The sequence below is a fragment of the Leptinotarsa decemlineata genome, unplaced genomic scaffold, assembly GCF_025532065.1.
Source record: "Leptinotarsa decemlineata unplaced genomic scaffold, Ldec_3_MD MMD2_tig00000157_RagTag_RagTag, whole genome shotgun sequence".
Classification (NCBI taxonomy): domain Eukaryota; kingdom Metazoa; phylum Arthropoda; class Insecta; order Coleoptera; family Chrysomelidae; genus Leptinotarsa; species Leptinotarsa decemlineata.
The window spans coordinates 3,611,484-3,631,402 of record NW_027412543.1 but is presented as its reverse complement, the minus strand read 5'-3'; the positions used below and the strand labels follow the sequence as shown (position 1 = coordinate 3,631,402).

The following is a 19,919-nucleotide window of genomic DNA, read 5'->3' as shown; positions in this document are numbered from 1 at the left end:
ATTGAGAAAATCCAGAAAAAATTATACTCAAAAGTGAATTTTCAGAAACACCAGCCCATTCTTAAAGTTATTCATGTGATGAATAACTTTAAGAATGCTATCAGTCTATTTACATCAATAGTTATGATTAGTTATACCATTTAGAAAAAACACCGCTAACAAAAAACAAACAATTACTCAAATCTAATCACAGTGTGCTGTTCAGATAAGATCTTTCCTGCACTTTCAGTATAGTTTTGCTACGAGAAACATCTGCGAAACTAACCTTTATAAGGCATAGCTGTCGTATATACTCCAATGTCCAGCGTGGTATTAGCCGTAGTAGTTGTTTTCTGACAGGCATTCAGCAGGACTCACTATGTAGGCTCATTTCGGGATCCCATTTCGAAATAATTATTTTCTCATATGTATATATCTCTCGTCGATATAGTCTTCAGAATTATTTTACTATTTTACACAGGGTTGGTATGAATAATTGAAAAAGGTATTACATTGTAAGGTTTTGTTGAGGTCTTATAACTGTTCAGTAAAAATCTTATGATTAAGTAATACATAAATTCGAAATGTATTATGTTACAATGAGAGTTCGTAGCAATATTCGAAGAATGGTTCACTTCAATCCCAATGTATTGCGGTTTTGTGAACTGTTCAGTAAAAATATCACAGTGGAGTGTTACATAAATTCGAAATCTATTCTGTTATTATAAGAGTTCGTAGTATCAGATTTGTATGTTATTAAAATTTGAAGAAGGTATTTGTATAGATAAAGATGTTTGATAGTGAAACATGTATTGAAGTTGTGTGAACTCACAATAAATTGTTACATAAATACGAAATATATCCTGTTATAATAACAATTCATAGCATTATTCGAAAATTGATTTAGTTCAATCTCAAAAACTTGGAACGATGTTCCGAACCAGAAAACTGTACACAACTCAGCAAATGTTGATGCTTTATAAAGCACAGATCAGACCTTCTTTGGAGTATAATGATAACGACGTGATCCGTCCAGTTCCGGAGGAAGAACCGAGGGGGTACATTAGGGCGTCTAAACCGAAGAAGGCTCTGGGAATTGATTCAATCAACAACTGGTTTTCGAAGCAGCTCCCAGAGAACTTCATCAGATATTTGCTGGACATCATCAACAGCTCAATCGCCCCCAGATACTTTCCTCGAAGATGGAAGCATGCCGTAGTTGTCATGATGTCGAAACAGGGCCAGAATCCGCTGTTTTCCCAGAATCATCATCCGATTAGTCTGCTTCGCTCAACGGCTAAGTTTTATGAACGTCTTGTGCTACAAAGGCTAACAGAAGAAGTTGAAGACCGAAATGTTCTGCCTGACGAACAACTCGGCTTCAGGAGGGTACACTCCACCGAGCTGCAGGCCCTGAGACTGGTCGAAAATTCCATCTCACAGCTGAACAACAGGAAGACAGTCCATCACGTCCTTCTAGACTTTTCGAGAACCTTCGACCGAGTATGGCACGAAGGCCTGCTACATAAAATGCTTGATTTCGACCTGTCTGCCTCGAGGCCTAATCCTGTGGATTAGGTCCTTTCTGAAAGGCAGAACATTTTAGGTCCGAGTTGAAGGAACCCTGTCTCCCGTCAGGGAAATCCAAGCTGGAGTGCCTCAGGGAGCTGTGCTTTCTCCATTACTCTACAGCCTTTACGTGAGCGACCTTCCGGAAGTTCGATCACGTGAAGGTTTCCCTTTACGCCGATGATACGGCTCTCCTCGCTTCTTCCATGGGTCGGGCGTTGGCGGTCGTCTACATGCAACGCGCATTGGACGACCTCGAACGCTGGTACCTTGTCTGAAAGATCCGGGTAAACCAAAAAAAAAACTGATGCGATAGATTTGGGGAGACGTAACAAGGCTCACGATCTCAGGCAGAAAGATCGAATGGCAAACGCGAGTCAAATACTTAGGTCTTTGGGTAGATCGCCGACTCACCTGGACAAATCACATTGATAACATCAAGAGCAAAGTTCAGACGAGGATGGCTAAACTCTATCGTTTGGTTGATAGAAACTCAAAGCTCAACCTTAAAAATAAGGTTTCATTATATAACACGATGTTCAAGCCTGTCATCATGTAGGCGTCAGACGCCTGGGGACAAACCGCTCCGTCAAATCTTTCTATTTTGGAGAGGTTGCGAAACAAACTTCTCAGGGTGCGGGTGAATGCTCCATAATTCGTGCGGAATGAAGCCATATGCAGAGATTTGAAGCTATTAACTATACGGAAGTCCATTCAGTCGAGGAATTTGATAGTTTTCAAGTCAGTGGAAACCCATGATAATCCATTATTAAGGGAAGCTGTAGATTACAGCGCTCTTAGAGCACCTTGAGGATTTTTCTGTAGTGCTTGTGTTTTGTCTTTGAAAAAATCCCATCCACATTTCATGCTTCTCATAAAAATTTAAAGAAAATATCGTATAGTGTGTTGCGGTTCTGTGAATTGTTTAGTGAAAATTTTGATATGAAGAGTTATATGAATATGAATTACAGTTACTAGATTATTTGAGGCTACCTACTCCGTCACTACCTGTCCTCTTTGGTTTGTGGAATCCATAGCTCATTGGGAGATTTTGCGTTAAGATCGCCTGTAATAATCGCACTCTCCTTATTGAGTATGATTCCATTTCCGATCCTGAAAAGAGTATCGTCCAGATCGTCGATTTCTGAATTCGTTTGTATATGAGCTTGTGATTCAATTACGATTTTACGATCTAGGATTTTAATTACTCTGTCGATCCTAATATCGTATATCCAATCTAGTCTACTTCTCTTCGAAATATGTAGGGAAAGCCAGAGGAAATTAAGAAATGCCATTCAATATTACCAAAGAAAAAGCTGAAAAGCGTTTTGTAAAAACATAGACTGTGATATCTGGGGAGATGGATATGAAGTAGTAATGGAAAGACCATCAGTCTACCCATGAAAACCGACGATGACGATGGAAGTAATGACTGAAATAGTAAACCACCTTTGCGTTCGCAACACGAATCAGTGAGGTTCAACTTGAATTAAGGAGAAATATTCGTGGAGTTTACACTAGAGAAGAAAATAGTCAGCTGGAAGATGTGAAACAACAAGGCGCCTGCCTGAACCTAGAAATATACCAGCAAAATAATCAAGCAGGTAGTAATCGACAAATCAGAGTATGTACTGGTGGTAAACCATAAACTTACAGCACAAACACAATGGGGAATGTTCCTCAATTTGGATTATTACAGCAAATGCAAGTTTGAACAACAAAAAGTTTAGTTTAATTCATGAGTTTTTTAAATTCACTTCGAAAGAAAAATTATCGTTATAAATCAACAATTAAGGCAAAAAATAAATTATAGTTCAATACCATCTCCACAAGCCACATGAACAACAGTTGTTTTGTTATTTATTCATATAGAGGAAGATAGGTTAGGTGCACAAAATGTCATATATCACGGAATGTCTCGCAACTCGGAACATAAGTAAACAGAACAACACGCTTCTGAAATATGTCATCTTTGTTTGACTCATACAGGTAACAGATTCATTGTCCTTTATTAGCTATAACCGATGTTGCCAAATGGTGAAATAGAAACGAATCCCTTTGAATGTTGAATGCATTATTTTTTTTTTCAAGTATTCAAATAGTTTAAAAAAAAAAAAGGTTGTAATGATAAGTTCAAAATGCGTTGTTTTAGAGCTCTTTTATGAAAACTACTTGATTTTCTTCAGGTGGAACATTCCCCATTCTCAGAGAATTGGAAGCATGCTGAACTATCCCACTTAAGAAAAGGAAATGAACCCCTCGATGATCCATCTTCATACAGACAAATATGGCTTCTTGGTATGGTACAAAAACTATTTGAGCAACTCCTACTCATGCGGCTAGAAGCGGAACTGCATAGAACAGGCAATCTTTCTGACCAGAAACATGGTTTCAGAAAAGTCAGCAAGCTATGGACGAAATAAACCATGTATTGATGTTACGAGGAGAGCAAACACGGACTACAATAATAGTTCTCACGTGCGCAATCATTACCGTGGATATTAAGAATGCCTTCAGTAATGCCAACTAGCAGATGATACTGGAATAACTCAGAGGATGGTGCACGAAAGAACGCCTTTCTAACATAGAGGGTCTGTCCTCGTACCAACACTCTGAACATATTATCCATCAGGTTTACTTCGACTGAATGTCCCTATGGGATTCACCCAAATAGAATTTGCAGATGACATTGCCATGATAGTTGTGAGAAAAGTAGAGGGACTGCTTACGAATACGGCCCTGCATTTCGTATCATACTAGCCGGAGTCGTTTAATCTTAAGCTTGCCTTGAAAAACAAAAGCCGTTAGTCTCACAAAGTCATCCATGTCAAGCTGATGAGCTTACAGAGAAAAGCTACTCTGAGGATATGTTGCGCCTATAGAACAATATGAGCAGAAAGCGCCGAACTGAAATCTGGAGTTCCTTCCATAGAACTCCTGATACAGGAAATATATGAATAGTATATGGGTATGAGTAATGCCACGGCAAAAAAAACCTAATGACAAGGTGGCAAGCTAAATGTAACAATGGAAAAAAATATTATTTTGAATTGAGTTTTCATCATGAATAGAGATGGTTGAATAAACCAGCTCCTTGAAATTACTTTTTTAAGAACTTCTGAATGATCCATATATACTCCTGAAGTTTAATTTTTTTCCGAAGTGCTTCTGTGAAAAATTTTGAATATGAAAAATATGCCATTTCTTGAAAATTGAACTCATTTCGATACTCATCGCTTTCACTGATGAATACTTTCGTTATAGAACAATGAATAAAAATATTTTGTAAATATTATCATAATAACTTGAAGAAACTGAATAACTTACTGATTCATATCTAGATATAACTCTAAGGAGTTTCAATTCATTCATCTTGAGCAAGTGAAGGTCATATTTGATTTGTTTCAGGGAAATCACAGTTGTTTTTAGCGAATAACTCAGCAGTCACGTGAATTTTGATTGTGATAAAGTATTTTATTACTCCCACGAATTTCCGCCAGAATATAATCGTATATTCGAATTTAAATATATTGTCTGATTCTCTTTCAAATTATTGAGTTACATTATGTTTGTCAATCGCATAATTCTGTCGATTTGTCTTTTAGTTGGTACATGCTACTCAATTAATCAACAAACGGTGAGTAATGAATGATTTATAGTCAAACTATGAATGTACATTGTATATTTCAATTTTTAAATTTCTTTCATTCATCGTTGTTCAAGAAAGAAATATTTTTGCTTTTGAAGAAACATGAATATGTTAATATCATTAAATGAAACTGGCAGCGGAATATATTATTTGTATATTGACACTGAACATATGATTGGATGTACCTCATTTTTTTTTAATCATCAAATTCATATCGTTATTATCAACACCTCGACACGTGTTTCGATCACTAAGTGATAATCTTTAAGAGGAAGATAAAGTTTTATCTTCCTCTTGAAGATGATCACTTGGTGATCGAAACACGTGTCGTGGTGTTGAAAATAACGATTTGGTGTTGGTTCCAAACAGTACATCATAAGTAAATTCATATTATAACAATAATTATTAGATCAATATATAAAACCATTTTAAAATGCTGAAAGAAACATCCTCTCCTTTTCACGTGTGAATCGTTGTATTCGTGCTACGTGCCAGTGTAGGGATGTCTGCAGTATGCTGTATAATCCCCTGTAAGTAGACATTCTGTGATTCGAAAGTGGATATGAAGAAAAGGAGTCACATTGTCTGCTACATAATTGTTCATATCTAAACCATTTAGAGAAAATTCGATTGCAACATTAAACCTGCCTCTAAATCTTTTCGTTCGAGAATATATTTCAAAATGAATTACTGAAATACGAGGAAATTTATGGATTGATAGAGACTTTGAGCATTTCCTACTTTCCTTTCAACTACGACACGACTGTTTTTCATGACTATCGAAAGTTTTCTCCCTTGTGAATGAATCCAAGCAATGTGACAAACTCAATTGGCCGGTTTTTTATGGTATGGGAAGTAACAAATCCCAGAAAAGATCGAAGGTTACTGACGAGTGTCCACAGTGTCGTAAATTTCAATTGACCAACGAAATTATCTACAGTTTCAGAATTATATATACCTAAATATCTCAGTCATGACTCTTGTTGCTTTATCGCTATCGCTCAATTTTTCGTCAATCTCCATTGAGATGGGTTTAGGTTTCTCAATAATTTTAATAACATCATCATGTAAACCTTCTTAGATAAAGAAGGAACCTTATCAACAGAGACAGTAGTTTCAGACAGAATACATAGTTATTTTCGTCTGCTCAACAAATGCTTAAGTTAAATTGCTGTTTGAAATAGTTTGATTATCAAAATCAGAAAAGAAAGCAAATGCTTAAGTTAACAAAATCAGAAAAGAAAGCAAATGCTTAAGTTAAATTGCTGTTTGAAATAGTTTGATTAACAAAATCAGAAAGGAAAGCTCTTTCGGTATTCACAATGGATTTCTCTACTTCTTTTAAACATGTGAGAACTGTTGATATTTTTGATTTTTTCTGGTAATATTTGTATGTTGTATTTCTTTGTCCTATGGTTTTGTCACATCGTGGTGCATTTGAAGAGTTTCCCGTTTTCCTAGTATTGTAGGAGTGGATGATTGGTTTTATTTTGATGTTTCCTTTTTTTACATTACTGAGTATGCTCATACAAAAAATTTGTCGAATGTCTCATACATTCGCTTCTTTAAATAAGGCAGCAGTTGGATGAGTTTTTTTCCTTTGAATATAATCTTCATATCCATTTTTGTATGACATTCAGATTCCCAGGATAACAATCATTCACTCCTCCCCAACCTATTATACCATAGGATAGTTGGGATTGGACAAGTACGAAGTACAACATTTTCAAATGTTGAATGTCAAGAAAGTTTTTTAAGTTATTGAATTTAGAAAGTGTACTTCTTAACTTTCTGATTATTTCTTTCATATGTAGATGCCTTCTGAAATGTTTATCTGAATGGATACCTAGATATTTTATTAGGTCGCCTTCCGGTATGTGATTATTGTTTCCTATATTTAGAGGCCCCATATTGGGTAATGTACTGCAGTATGATGTGGAAGGCAAATATTTGTTTTTTTTGAAATTGATCGTAAGTTTATTGCGACAGAACCATTTTTTGATCCCAATGAAATCTTTTTCTGCAGACATTTTCAGTTGGTTCCATGAAGAGTCGGTAAACAAGACAGCCGTATCGTCAGCAAAGCTTAAAATTTTACCTTCTGTTGGTATCTGCAATAGTTCATTCAAATATATTGTAAACAGGATTGGTCCTAGAACCGTTCCTTGCGGAACGCCATAAGTAACAATTTTGGGATAACTCATAATTCCATCAATACTAACTCTCTGTTCTCGGTCACATAGATAGCTTTCGAAAATGTCGTAAGCTTTCCCACGTATTCCGCAGTTCTCTAATTTTCTCAGGAGTTTTTATGACTGACGGTATCAAAAGCTTTGGATAAATCAACGAAGATGCACATTGCTAAAATTGTTTTGACAAGAGCTTCGTAAATACAAGTAGTTAGATTTTGTATTGTATCTTCCGTTGATCTTCCCTCCCTAAATCCGTATTGCTGACCAGATATCAATTTGAATTTCCTAGTAAAATTCACTAATCTTATATTTAGAATTTTCTCTATTACTTTGGTTGTTTGAGATCAGTGATACAGGTCTATAGTTACTCACTATTGTTTTGTCTCCACTTTTAAAAAGTGGTTTTATTATTCCAATTTTAAATATTTTGGGAAAGCAGCCTTCCTGTAAACATTTGTTGATTAAATGAGTTAATGGCGTTTTAATTTCATTGACAATCAATTTGAGCGTTTCTGAGCGAATTCCATCATGACCTGGAGATTTCTTCTGTTTTAATTCCATAATAACTTTTAAAACCTCCTCTTCATTAGTTTCTGATAGATAAATTGAATTCTGTAATCTTTGTTCATTGTAATTGTAATTAGCCAGTTCTTTAATTTTAAGGACATATTCTTGACCAAGATTTGCATAGTACTCATTAAAATTATTGCAAATTTTCAAAGTATTTTTCATCACTGAGCCATTCTTTGATTGAATAATCGGTATTTTCGTTTCAGGTCCAGATTTATTGCATATCTCATCGACACATTTCCGTAGTTCTTTTGAATTTTTACTATCATTTTCTGAACATATTTTTTCTTGGCAGTTTTCAGTAACCTATTTAATTTATTTTTTTATGAATTATATTCTTCTCTGAGTGTTTTGCTCCCGGGATATTTTAGTAGAATTCGATACTTTTTATTTTTTATATTTATGAGCTCTGTTAGCTCCGCAGTAATCCAGATTTTTTTAGTTTATGTTTTTTCTTAGTTTTATTTTTAATTGTATTCTTTTCAATAAGATATCGTAATCTATTCACAAATATTTTTTTTTTATTTAAGCCTCAACCGCCAGGGATTATTGGCTTGACAGTAATTTACATAATACGTTTTTTATACTACATTGACAATAAGTGAATCAGAAGTAAGTAGTAACTCATAGTTTATGTAGAAAATTGATGTCTTTCAGAAATTTCAATAGTTTATCGTTTGACTGACCGTTCAGTAATACTTTTAGATCTTCTGTCATTTCATTTGATAATCTCTTATTTGTGTATAGCGGGCACTCCACCAAAAAGTGTGTCATAGTTAATGTTGTTTCACAGATGAAGCACGTGGGGACTTCTTCTCTCTTGAGGAGATACCTATGAGTTAGGCGTGTGTGTCCAATTCGTAGTCTGGATAAGGTTGTCTGAATGTTTCTCTTCTGAGGTACATTGCTCCATGGTAGTACTGTTGATTTGATTTCTGAAAGTTTCGCTTTAGATATGTTTCATTCCGTCTGCCACTTGGATATTACGGCTTTCCTGATGTGTGATTTTAGATCGTTATAGTGAATGTCGAAGTGAGCAATTATGCACTCTTGAAGTTTAGTGGCATCTTTGTCTAAACTATCGCCCTTCTCATTACCCTCTATTCCGATATGCGAGTGAACCCAAAGAAATTGGATTTGAATGTTGTTTTGGTAAATAGTCAATAGTTCTGTTTTAATCTTCATCAGAACCGGATGGCTAGAATAGAGTTGATTCAATGAGGTTACTGCACTCAATGAGTCAGTTATTATTAGACATTGACGGATGTAATGAAGGTTTATGTATTGCAACGTTTCAAAAATTGCTGTCAATTCTGCAGTGTAGATAGAGGTTAACGATGCTAGTTTGAATTTTGCATTGGATTCATTTGTGGTGAAAACAGTGCCAACGCCGTTATTGGAACAAGAGGCGTCTGTGAGGATGAGCTGGTGTGTTCGAAATGGTTGCATAGTTTCTGTGGGGTGCATTTGGAATTTTTTGTGGCTATTCGAAGTAATGTTAGTTGAAGGCAGGCGAAATAGTTCATGGATGGGGATAATCGATTTCGGATAAATGAGCGGTTTTGGGTATAGTCAAATTGAGGTTGGATGAAATTCGATCCAGCCGTTCGTAAAACAAAAAATCAGTTTTTCTTCGGTGGTTGTAGGTTTTTCGAAATCTTCTGGCAGAAACATTTCTGTGGACTGGATTGCTTGAATAGGCTGAGATTTTAGAAGCGTACATCATCGCTAAATATTTTTGGCGCTCTGCATATGGTAGTTCTCCTGCTTCGCAAAGGATGCTCTCGATCGGGCTTGTGCAGTATGCTCCCAGTGCTATTCTCATACCTGTATTATAAATCGTGTCTGGCTTCTTCAGTATGCATTCACTGGCGGAATCATAAACTATAGATCCGTAATCTAATTCAGATCTGATCAACGTTATGTAAATCTGATTCAAGGTTAAACAGTCTGCTCCCCATTCTGTGTGGGAAACGGATTTCATTATATTAAGACCAGCTTGACATGAGAGACGGAGGTTGCTGATGTGTGATTTCCATGAAAGTTTGCGATCGAAAGTCATTCCTAAGAAGCGTTTCTCCTCCATGTATTCAAGAGGAATATTATTCAGTTTCAGAACAGGGTGGAGGTGATTTCTTTTTTTAAAAAAATGGATGACTTTGGTTTTCTCGATTGAGAATTGGAGTCCAGTTTTCTTGCTCCATATCTCGATATTGTCCAGTGCTTTCTGAAGGAGGTTACGAATTGACGATACATTTTTCCCCTTGCATATACCACCAAATCATCGGCATAGAGCATTGCTTCAACTGGTAGTTGACATGTTTGAATTAGTCCATTTATGGCAATTAAGAAAAGTGTTGCACTCAGATTGGAGCCTTGAGGAGTTCCGTTTTGTTGTTCTGTCGGTTTGGATGAATTTCCATCAATTCGGACTTGAAAAATTCGGGTTTTCAGAAAATTGTTTGAGAATCTTAATATATTGCCAATAATGTGCCATTTTTCATGGTTTCTCAGTATATCGTAACGGCGTGCAGTATCGAATGCCTCAGTAATATCAAAAAATATTGCAATGCATTCTTGTTCACAGGAAAATGCTTCGTGAATGTCGGATTCCAAAAATATTAAGTTATTTGAAGTGGAACGATGTTTCCGGAATTCGCATTGCTCTGGTGCTAATAGATATTGTTTTTCCAAATACCACCCCAGTCTTCTGTTGATAATTTTTTCCATGATTTTGTACATACTACAGGGTAATGAGATTGGTCTTTATGTTTCAGGGGAGTGTCTGGTTTTTTCATATTTAGGTATCGAAATGGTAAGTAATTGATTTATGCCATAGTTCTGGAAGTGAATCTGTTTGCCATATAAGATTGTATAAATTTAATAGTATTTCTTTGCCGCTGTTGGGTAGGCTCTTAATGAAAATGACTGGGATATCATCGAGCCCGGGGAAGGAATTTTTTGTGTTGTTCAATGCGTCGACTAGTTCGTCCATCGTTAATGGTAGGTCGAGAAGGGAGGGATTGTCTATGAATTTTATACCTTCGTTTTCAGTGACGTATTTATCCAGTACTCAGAACAAAGTCACTGGAAGATTCCCTATAGTACTCAGCCAATGCCTCTACGATTTCATGTGAATAAGATATGCTGATCATGGAAGGAGGTGTAGTGCTGTTGAGTTCTGAAGTGAATTTTCGCCAAGATTCTCGTCGACTTTTTTTGAATATGTAGCGGGATTTGGCACGAAGTCTCTTGTACTCTATTTGATTTTCTATAGTTCTCTGTCTTCTATATTCATTAAATGCTTTTTCAGCTTGTTTTAGTGCGTTTTTACAGTCATCATTCCACCAGGGTATGGCAGGCCGTTTTCTATTATATGTTTTTTCGACAGCTTGTTCTGCGCTTTGTATTATTATATTTGAAAATTCTTTTAGAAAATCGTTTACATTAGGGAATTTCAGATGATCAAATCTTTTATATTTTTCGTCAGTTAGTGCTGAATATAATTCCCAATTAGCCTCCCTCAAACGCCATTTTGAACTTGCGATATGAGGTTCTGTGTGAGCGGTATTGCTGATAAGTAGAGAAAAGTGGTCGCTGTTATATAGATATGGAAGAACTTCCCAGGAAAGGTTGGTGGCTGTTGAAGGGTCGTATAATGTGAGATCTATTGCGGTTGTCTCTCCGGAAGCAGAATTGAAACGTGTGTCTTGTCCATCGTTAAGAAGAACAATATTTAAAGTATCTATTGCCATTTCGATAAGGCGGACAAATGTGGTGGTCTTCTTTGAACCCCATATATCATTGTAAGCGTTTAAATCTCCAAGAATAAAGTTGGGGGTTGGTATTTGTTGAAGAAGATTGTAAATTTATGTAGTATCAGGAAAGGAGTTCGATGGAATATAAAAGCTACAGATGTGAATTTTTTTCGGACCTTCAATTGATATTGCGACGGCTTCTAGGTCGGTTTGAAGTTGTATAGTTTTTACTTCGATTCAGACGTGTGCGCAGATTGCCGCCCCACCGCTTGCATGATTGGTATTTCTCCTATTCTTGTAGAAGCACTGATAGTTTTGAGAATTAATTTGCAAGTCACTTTTGACAAAAATGTGGTCTAGACAGGTATCACTATTTGGTCTAGTTACTTCATTGATATATGGAATCAATCCCTCTGTGTTCAATATATTGTTATATTCTTCAACTATTTCACTATCAGAAAGGTAGTGTTGTTTCATTGTTGAATCCATTTCTAAGACTCTGATATTTCCAATGTTTTGTATTTCACACTCATATTTATTACTTTTCTTGATATACATTATTACGCCATCATTTTTACTAATTTTTCCCTTATTATAGAGGGTTTCGTACCCTTTCATACTAATTGTTTCGAGCTCGTGTATCTTAACGGTTTCTGTTAGAATAATTATATAACTTTTTTCATTAAATTGATTCAAAAATATCAACAATTCATCTATATTTTTTAATATACTACGTATATTCAAATGTAAACATTTCAATCCTTTCAGTTTAGTTGAAATGAGTTCTGCATCATTTCCTATAATTTTAGTAAAAATCGGTTCGTTTGTATATTCCCTAGTATAAGGATCCATACTGGTATGAATCTACGTTCTTATAATACCCTAAAAACAATGGGAGTTTTCTTTACACTAATAACCAAATAAATTGTAAACAATGGAGATCCATTTGAAATATTCTAATGTCGAAATTATCGTTTATTAATACGGGAGATAGCTTATTAGTTTATGGTTCGGGTTATTTAATTGAGTTTTCGAGCGAAAATATAGAACATATCAGATAGATAATAAATACTTAAATTATATGTTAGAAGATTCAAAAGAAGTGTCGAGTATTTATTTACCTCCAGCTTAACTATCTTTTGTATTACTTCTCTGTCTGATTTTTGGTTCATCTGCTGGATTATCCGTTTTCGAATTTTTTCGTATTTTTTGAGTATCTTGCAAAATAGTATTTTCAATATAAACGAGTATTTTTTTTTTATTTAAGCAAGAACCGCATCAACCACAGAGGGTTATTAGCGGGTTATAATAGATATATATATATATATATATATATATATATATATATATATATATATATATATATATATATATATATATATATATATATATATATATATATATATATATATATATACATACATATATATATACATATATATATATATATATATATATATATATATATATATATATATATATATATATATATATATATATATATATATATATATGTATACACACATATACAGGGTCCTGCAACAGTGGCGCGGTGTTCCATATCTCTATATAGGAAGCAGATAGGAATCTAATTTTCTATAATATTACCTTATTGCTCGAGCTCGACAAAATAAAAATATTGGCGGTCACACAGGGTGTTCGATTTTTTCTGGGCGGATCCCAACTGTGTCTTTTTAAATGGCAACCTATATTTTTTATCGCTTTTTCGGTTTCTTCATAGAAAATAAAATAAACTTTATGTATATCTGCACTTCAAAAATATTGACGGTTTTCGAGATATCTAGCATGACAGGTTTTTTTTTCCAATATTCGTCACTCAGAATATTTGAAATTATAAAGTGGTGCCAAGTCCAGTTGAATTTTTTTTCTGGTCGAATATTCTACATTGGTAACTCTCTCAAACGATATATCTGAAATCGACCTGTGATATACAGGGTATGAAAAACCGCTTGCCAAATATTGTAAATGAAAATTTGCAAAATCTTCCTTATATTAAATGGAACACCCTGTATATTATTGATCCATAAGAAGCGCCAACGAAACCTCTACAAATTTCATTAAGTATTCCCTATGGCTAAGTTCAATAGTTTTTCTTAAATGAGCATTTCTTTCGAAAAATGGTCATTTTTTCAAAGCGAAATCCATTTGACGACTGATTAAAATATACGAAAGATATCTTGTTTCAATTTTGTACATTAGAAGGTGTCCAAACAAATATTTTTTAACGAAATAAATGTATGTACCTATCACTTTTTGCTAAATGGAAAATTATTTTTTCATTGGATGCAGAATTTCACTCATAAATCGTGCAATATCAAACCAAACAAGTTAAAAGAAAGAAACATTATAAATAACTATTTTTTTCATGTTATTATATTCATTCAGAGCTTGAGTTCTAGATATTCAAATTTGTCAACTGGCAAATTACAAAACTACAAAAGGGAGAGTTTAATTAAGGTTGATAATGAAACTTTTATAAAATATGTTCAACATGTCTTTCATTTTCTTGAATGCAGAGCTGAAGTCTATGTTTGAAAGACTGTTCTACCCTGCGCAAGACAGCTGGTGTAATGCTGCGAAAAGCATTCGTTATTCTAAGTCGCATATTTTCGGGAGAAGTTGGTGGCTCAACGTAAACCATATTTTTTATGTATCCCCATAAGAAAAAATCTAGTTTCGTCAAATCTGGTGATCTAGCGGGCCACCGTACAGGCCCATTCCGTCCTATCCATTTATTGGGAAATACTTCATTCAGATGATCTCTCACTTCTGCCGAATAGTGAGCAGGTGCACCATCATGTTGTAACCACATTCTATTGCGGAGGTCAAGAGGAATATCATCTAACAAACCTGGTAAATCATTTCGTAAGAAATTGAGATACATTGCACCATTCATATGTCCCTCAAAAAAGTATGGACCAATTACATATTCTCCAATGATGCCTCCCCAGACATTTATCGACCACCTATGTTGATAATCCACCTGTCTCAATAAGTGAGGATTTTCTGTCGCATAATAATGGTAATTATGTCGATTTACAAATCCATTTTTATGGAATGTCGATTCATCCGACCATAAAATATTATTGAAAAAATATTCGTTTCGACGAATTTTGTTCATGGCCCAATTGCAAAATCTCACTCTTTCCTCGAAGGCAGCATACAGTAGTTCTTGATGTAACTGAACGTGGTATGGATGCAAGCGATGTTTCTTCAATACTCGTTGCACTGATCTCTCACTTATATCCACTATTTCCCCAATTTGTCGTTGACTCCTACTAGGATCTTCTTCAACAGCAAGAAGAACTTGCAATTCATTATCTTCATTAGTAGCTGGCTTGATGCGCTCATGTTTGGAATAATTAATAGATCCAGTTTCAACGAATCGTCCCAAGACCTTTCGGAAAGATCTTTCATCTGGACGCCTTCTATCTGGATACCGTTGAGAATAAATTCTACTTGCCAATAAACAATTCCTGTCTGATTCACCTAATATGAAAATCATATCAATCAAATCACTTTTTGATAACAACATTCTGATGAAATTATACCGACAGTTCAACTTCACGATTGACTAAAAATTTCAATATTCATTTGCAGCCAAATATTTTGTTCTGTCATTTGCCAGACTACTTGATTTCCAATAAATATTTCATTCGCTGAAAGGTTGTTTTAGACCGAAAGAATATGGCACAAATTCCGAGATTTTTGAAATTATTGTAACTATTCAAGAACGTCCATTTTGTGGTGTAATTCGCAACTTGTTTATCTAGCAACAGGTAATTTTAGGAATGGGCGATATTTTAAGGAAAGGGTATTTTTTGTATATTCTTATCAGTCGTCAAATGGATTTCGCTTTGAAAAAATGACCATTTTTCGAAAGAAATGCTCATTTAAGAAAAACTATTGAACTTAGCCATAGGAAATACTCAATGAAATTTGTAGAGGTTTCGTTGGTGCTTCTTATGGATCAATAATATACAGGGTGTTCCATTTAATATAAGGAAGATTTTGCAAATTTTCATTTACAATATTTGGCAAGCGGTTTTTCATACCCTGTATATCACAGGTCGATTTCAGATATATCGTTTGAGAGAGTTACCAATGTAGAATATTCGACCAAAAAAAAATTTCAACTGGACTTGGCACCACTTTATAATTTCAAATATTCTGAGTGACGAATATTGGAAAGAAAAACCTGTCATGCTAGATATCTCGAAAACCGTCAATATTTTCGAAGTGCAGATATACATAAAGTTTATTTTATTTTCTATGAAGAAACCGAAAAAGCGATAAAAAATATAGGTTGCCATTTAAAAAGACACAGTTGGGATCCGCCCAGAAAAAATCGAACACCCTGTGTGACCGCCAATATTTTTATTTTGTCGAGCTCGAGCAATAAGGTAATATTATAGAAAATTAGATTCCTATCTGCTTCCTATATAGAGATATGGAACACCGCGCCACTGTTGCAGGACCCTGTATATATGAACTTCATATTTGATTGTATACATTAATTTTCTTTATAAATTGTATAGTTTTCTCCACATTATTATTCAAAGTAAGTTTTATGTTCTCACATAATTTGGGATTTTGTTTCTTGAATAAATGTTCATGTGTTATTCTGGTGTGACCAATCCTCAAACGAGTAATTGTGATTTGATATCTTCTGGTTAAGTATGGGTAGTTCTGTTTGATCAATTCCGGATTCACTTTGCATAATTCATTTGTGGTTTGCTTTTGCTACCTTTCTGTCCAATCCTGCGAAATTTCCATTCTAATAGAACGAATGATGAACTTTATATATGTTTATCGCTTCAAGGTTCTCAAAGGAGTTACGTGCCACAAAATCTGCCTTTTCGTTACCGGGAATTTTTGATGGTTGTGGATTTTCAAACGCTAGTTCCGATAAATAGTTCTGTTCAGGATTGAGCGTATGTGGTGCACTGTTTGGTCTCTTGGTATCTACTCTTCTTCTGTTTGTTCCAGTTCTCCTATTGTATACGTAATACCGTTCACGAGTTCATTTCCTTCTATAGATGCTCTGTTGGTGGCAGTTTCTCTTGCTTTCTTCAAATATTTCCTCAGAATTTCGTTTGATCATGGACAAAAGTATATTTTGGTTCCACTAAGTTTGCTACAATTTCTAAAAATTTCCTGATCCTTCAAACGAGATACTAGTTCAACTTCAATTGGTCTCTCAGCGGAGTGACCTAAAGGGTAGATATCGTTAATGTCTTGATGAATAAGGTTCACTACCAGTAGGTCGTTGATGGTATTACATATGTTTTCAGGAGTTATTTCGTTGGATTTTTGCTTCCATCCAAATATCAAAAAATTGTTTTTTTCTGGAGTGTTGATCCAGAATTTTTACTTTTTTTCTAAGTTCTATGTTTTCTCTTTCTAATTGAGGAACTATGTTCTTCAACGATTCTATATCGAGTCTCACTCTCATTTCGCTTGCTTCTATTGCGTTCTTCAATTCGTTCTTGCTAGAGAGAAATTCCTTTGAGAATCTATTGCGATGTTAGTTTTTCAGTTACTGACATTTTTATTTTCAGCAGAAAGAATTTGACACCACTATCAGGACTATTGAATAGTGTTTCAACGAATGCGTACACACCGTATTTTAACAAATGTGTTTTATACAAATAACTTTTCACTGTTCAAAGCTAAATTTTCATCCTTTGCTAACTTCAAATTGTCTGCATAAGATAATGAATGAGAAATATTATACAGGGTGTCCCTGGACTTCCTCTTTTCCTCTCGGGAATGTATAGATGGTGTCAAAATATCACCAGTACTTCATATAAATTTTTTTCCTAAAATCCTTCGTTACCAAGTAACGGGCCCTCGAAGTTACAAAATGAAAAATGTTTTTCTTTGATAACTTTTCAAGTGAATATTCAAAGTCATCCAAATTTTGGTAATTGACTAAACAAATGAATTCCTTCGATGAGCTTTCATGCAGAGTCAGTTGTTTTGCTACAAAGTCAGGAACGGACTACCCCCGTTGGTCCACACCCCAAAACTTTGAAATGACAGATATTTTTCAATATTTTTCAACAAATTAAGGTTACTTGGACAATTTTATGAGTAAAAGTACTTGTGTGGAAAGTCGATCGGAGCAACGAGTCTTGATAAAAATGTAGTTTCACTCGACGACATCAAACCCGCTCGTCCACCATTATTTGAAATGAATAATTATCAAAGCAGAACTAATAATGATAACGTTAATTCAACAACATTTATCCTGAGATGTCTACCATTATTCGAAAATATTAGTTTTTAAGGAAAATGGAAATGATAGGTAAAATTTTCATAACGAATTTTTATAATGCAAACACGTTTAACTAACGAAACTCAAGAGCCTCAAGAGCAAACAGAAATGAAAAATCCGCTACAGAAACTGCTCGATATGACCACCTTCTCCCTCTATACATTTTCTTAGTCTGCGAAGACACCCTCTCTGTACTTGAAATAGCATTCCAGGGTCGTTTCGTATGGCTTCACAATGTAATGTTATTCTATTCAACAATGCATCTCTTGTGTGAATAGGTGTAGCGTAAACCAGGCTTTTTAGATGCCCCCACAGAAAGAAATCCAATGGATTTAAATCCGGAGACCGCGATGGCCATGAATATGGCCCACCTCTACCAATCCATCTATTGTGGAAAATATGGTTCAGATGGTCACGCACAATCAAACTAAAATGAGGAGGAGCGCCATCATGCATATACCACATATCTCTTCGGGTTTGCAATGGAACATGTTCCAAAAGTCCATTCAAATCGTTCTGAATGAACTCCAAATAACGTTTTCCATTCAATCGGTCCTGTAGAACGAATGGTCCTATAGGATGGTTTCCTATGATACCAGCCCAAACATTCACGTTGAATTTCCGTTGGTGTTTGGTTTGCAATATCCCATGGGGATTTTCTTCCCACACTTGTGATTCCCTTGCGAGGTTTGGTTTCCTCTGATTTTGAAGTTCTGAATGTTTTCAACAGCTTTCCGAACATAATAACCTACCAATGTAGTACCTATTTTCACGTCAATTACTTTCTCACGTCTCGTTTTTCTTCATTGGTACAGATTATCCATAGGGCCTCTGTGCTTATTGAAGTTTTTTTGTACTGAAAATTAGTGTTGTGGCTTCCCAATTCTTGTCCCTTCTCGCATTTTTCAGTTTACGCATCTGCCACATCTGTGGTACAGTCCGACACTTGTGAATTCTGCAATACCAGATTTCGGTAGTACTGTCACGCGCTGTTCGTATTTGACTATGTTGGTCCTCCTGAGTCTTGCGGTCAGTCATATCTTGGGAAGAGCCACTAGAAAAGTTCTTCTCATTCTTGTTTTTGCTTATATATCACTCCAAACCCGTGTTAGGAATTAAATGTTGAAAGGTAAGACCTCGATAGTCCTCAGCTTGCACAAGTTTTTCAACTTCTGAGAGTAGTCGTTCGTATGGGGGCGACAGCTGATTAACGGAAAAACAGATTTCAAACAGATTTTCCAAACAGATATATGAATCCTTCCAGTAAAGGGAAAATTATTGTCCACATCCATCGAACCCTCTACATGAATACAAGGCTACTATCCCAGATGCTCTGTTGATGATACCTGATAAGGCCAAGGTAGCTGAGCTACTGCCGCTGTGGCTTCCGGAATTATAAAAATATGAATTCTTTACCACAACGACAATGTGATGGGGGTTTCGATTTAATAGAATTTAATAATTTTAAATGAGAGAGCTGAAGATGTTCCATTCGAAAGTTATTTTGAAAAACCTCCTTTCATAAAGATTTGAAGTTATGAACTGGAATTATGGATGTAAGAAGTGAAATATTCATTCATTTTTTCAATCTGCCCCGACCAGAGAACAACGTGTTGAGGAGAATTGACGTGCAATTTCCTAGTTTTTATTTGAGATTCCATTCAATTTTCATTCGATCACAAAAATTTTAATGTGTAAGAATCCCCTTTTTCAAAAAAACACAAAGCCATTTCTGAAACTTACTTTTACCAACTGCTGCTCATTTCTCTCAAGAACTGAAGTTTTCCCTGATCACTGAATTTGCGTAGCAAACTGAAACAGATCAGCTTGAATTCCTTCATAACTATGGAGTATTAAGATTAAAGAACTAGAGCCAAATGAACCTTGTATGTTTAATTCGT

The 19,919-nt window shown here is 35.1% G+C and overlaps 2 protein-coding genes across 3 annotated transcripts in view; one reads left to right on the top strand and one right to left on the bottom strand.

The window, feature by feature from the left end:
- Positions 1–19,919, bottom strand: part of LOC111512054 (microfibril-associated glycoprotein 4) — a 123,672-nt gene that overhangs the window by 55,517 nt on the left and 48,236 nt on the right. The window lies entirely within an intron of this gene.
- LOC111507253 (fibrinogen C domain-containing protein 1-B) overlaps positions 19,569–19,919 on the top strand; it is a 32,278-nt gene continuing 31,927 nt past the window's right edge. Inside the window, exon 1 of the mRNA XM_023162542.2 lies at positions 19,569–19,574. Coding sequence (XP_023018310.2) covers positions 19,569–19,574 — 6 coding nt within the window. The remainder of the gene's footprint in view (positions 19,575–19,919) is intronic.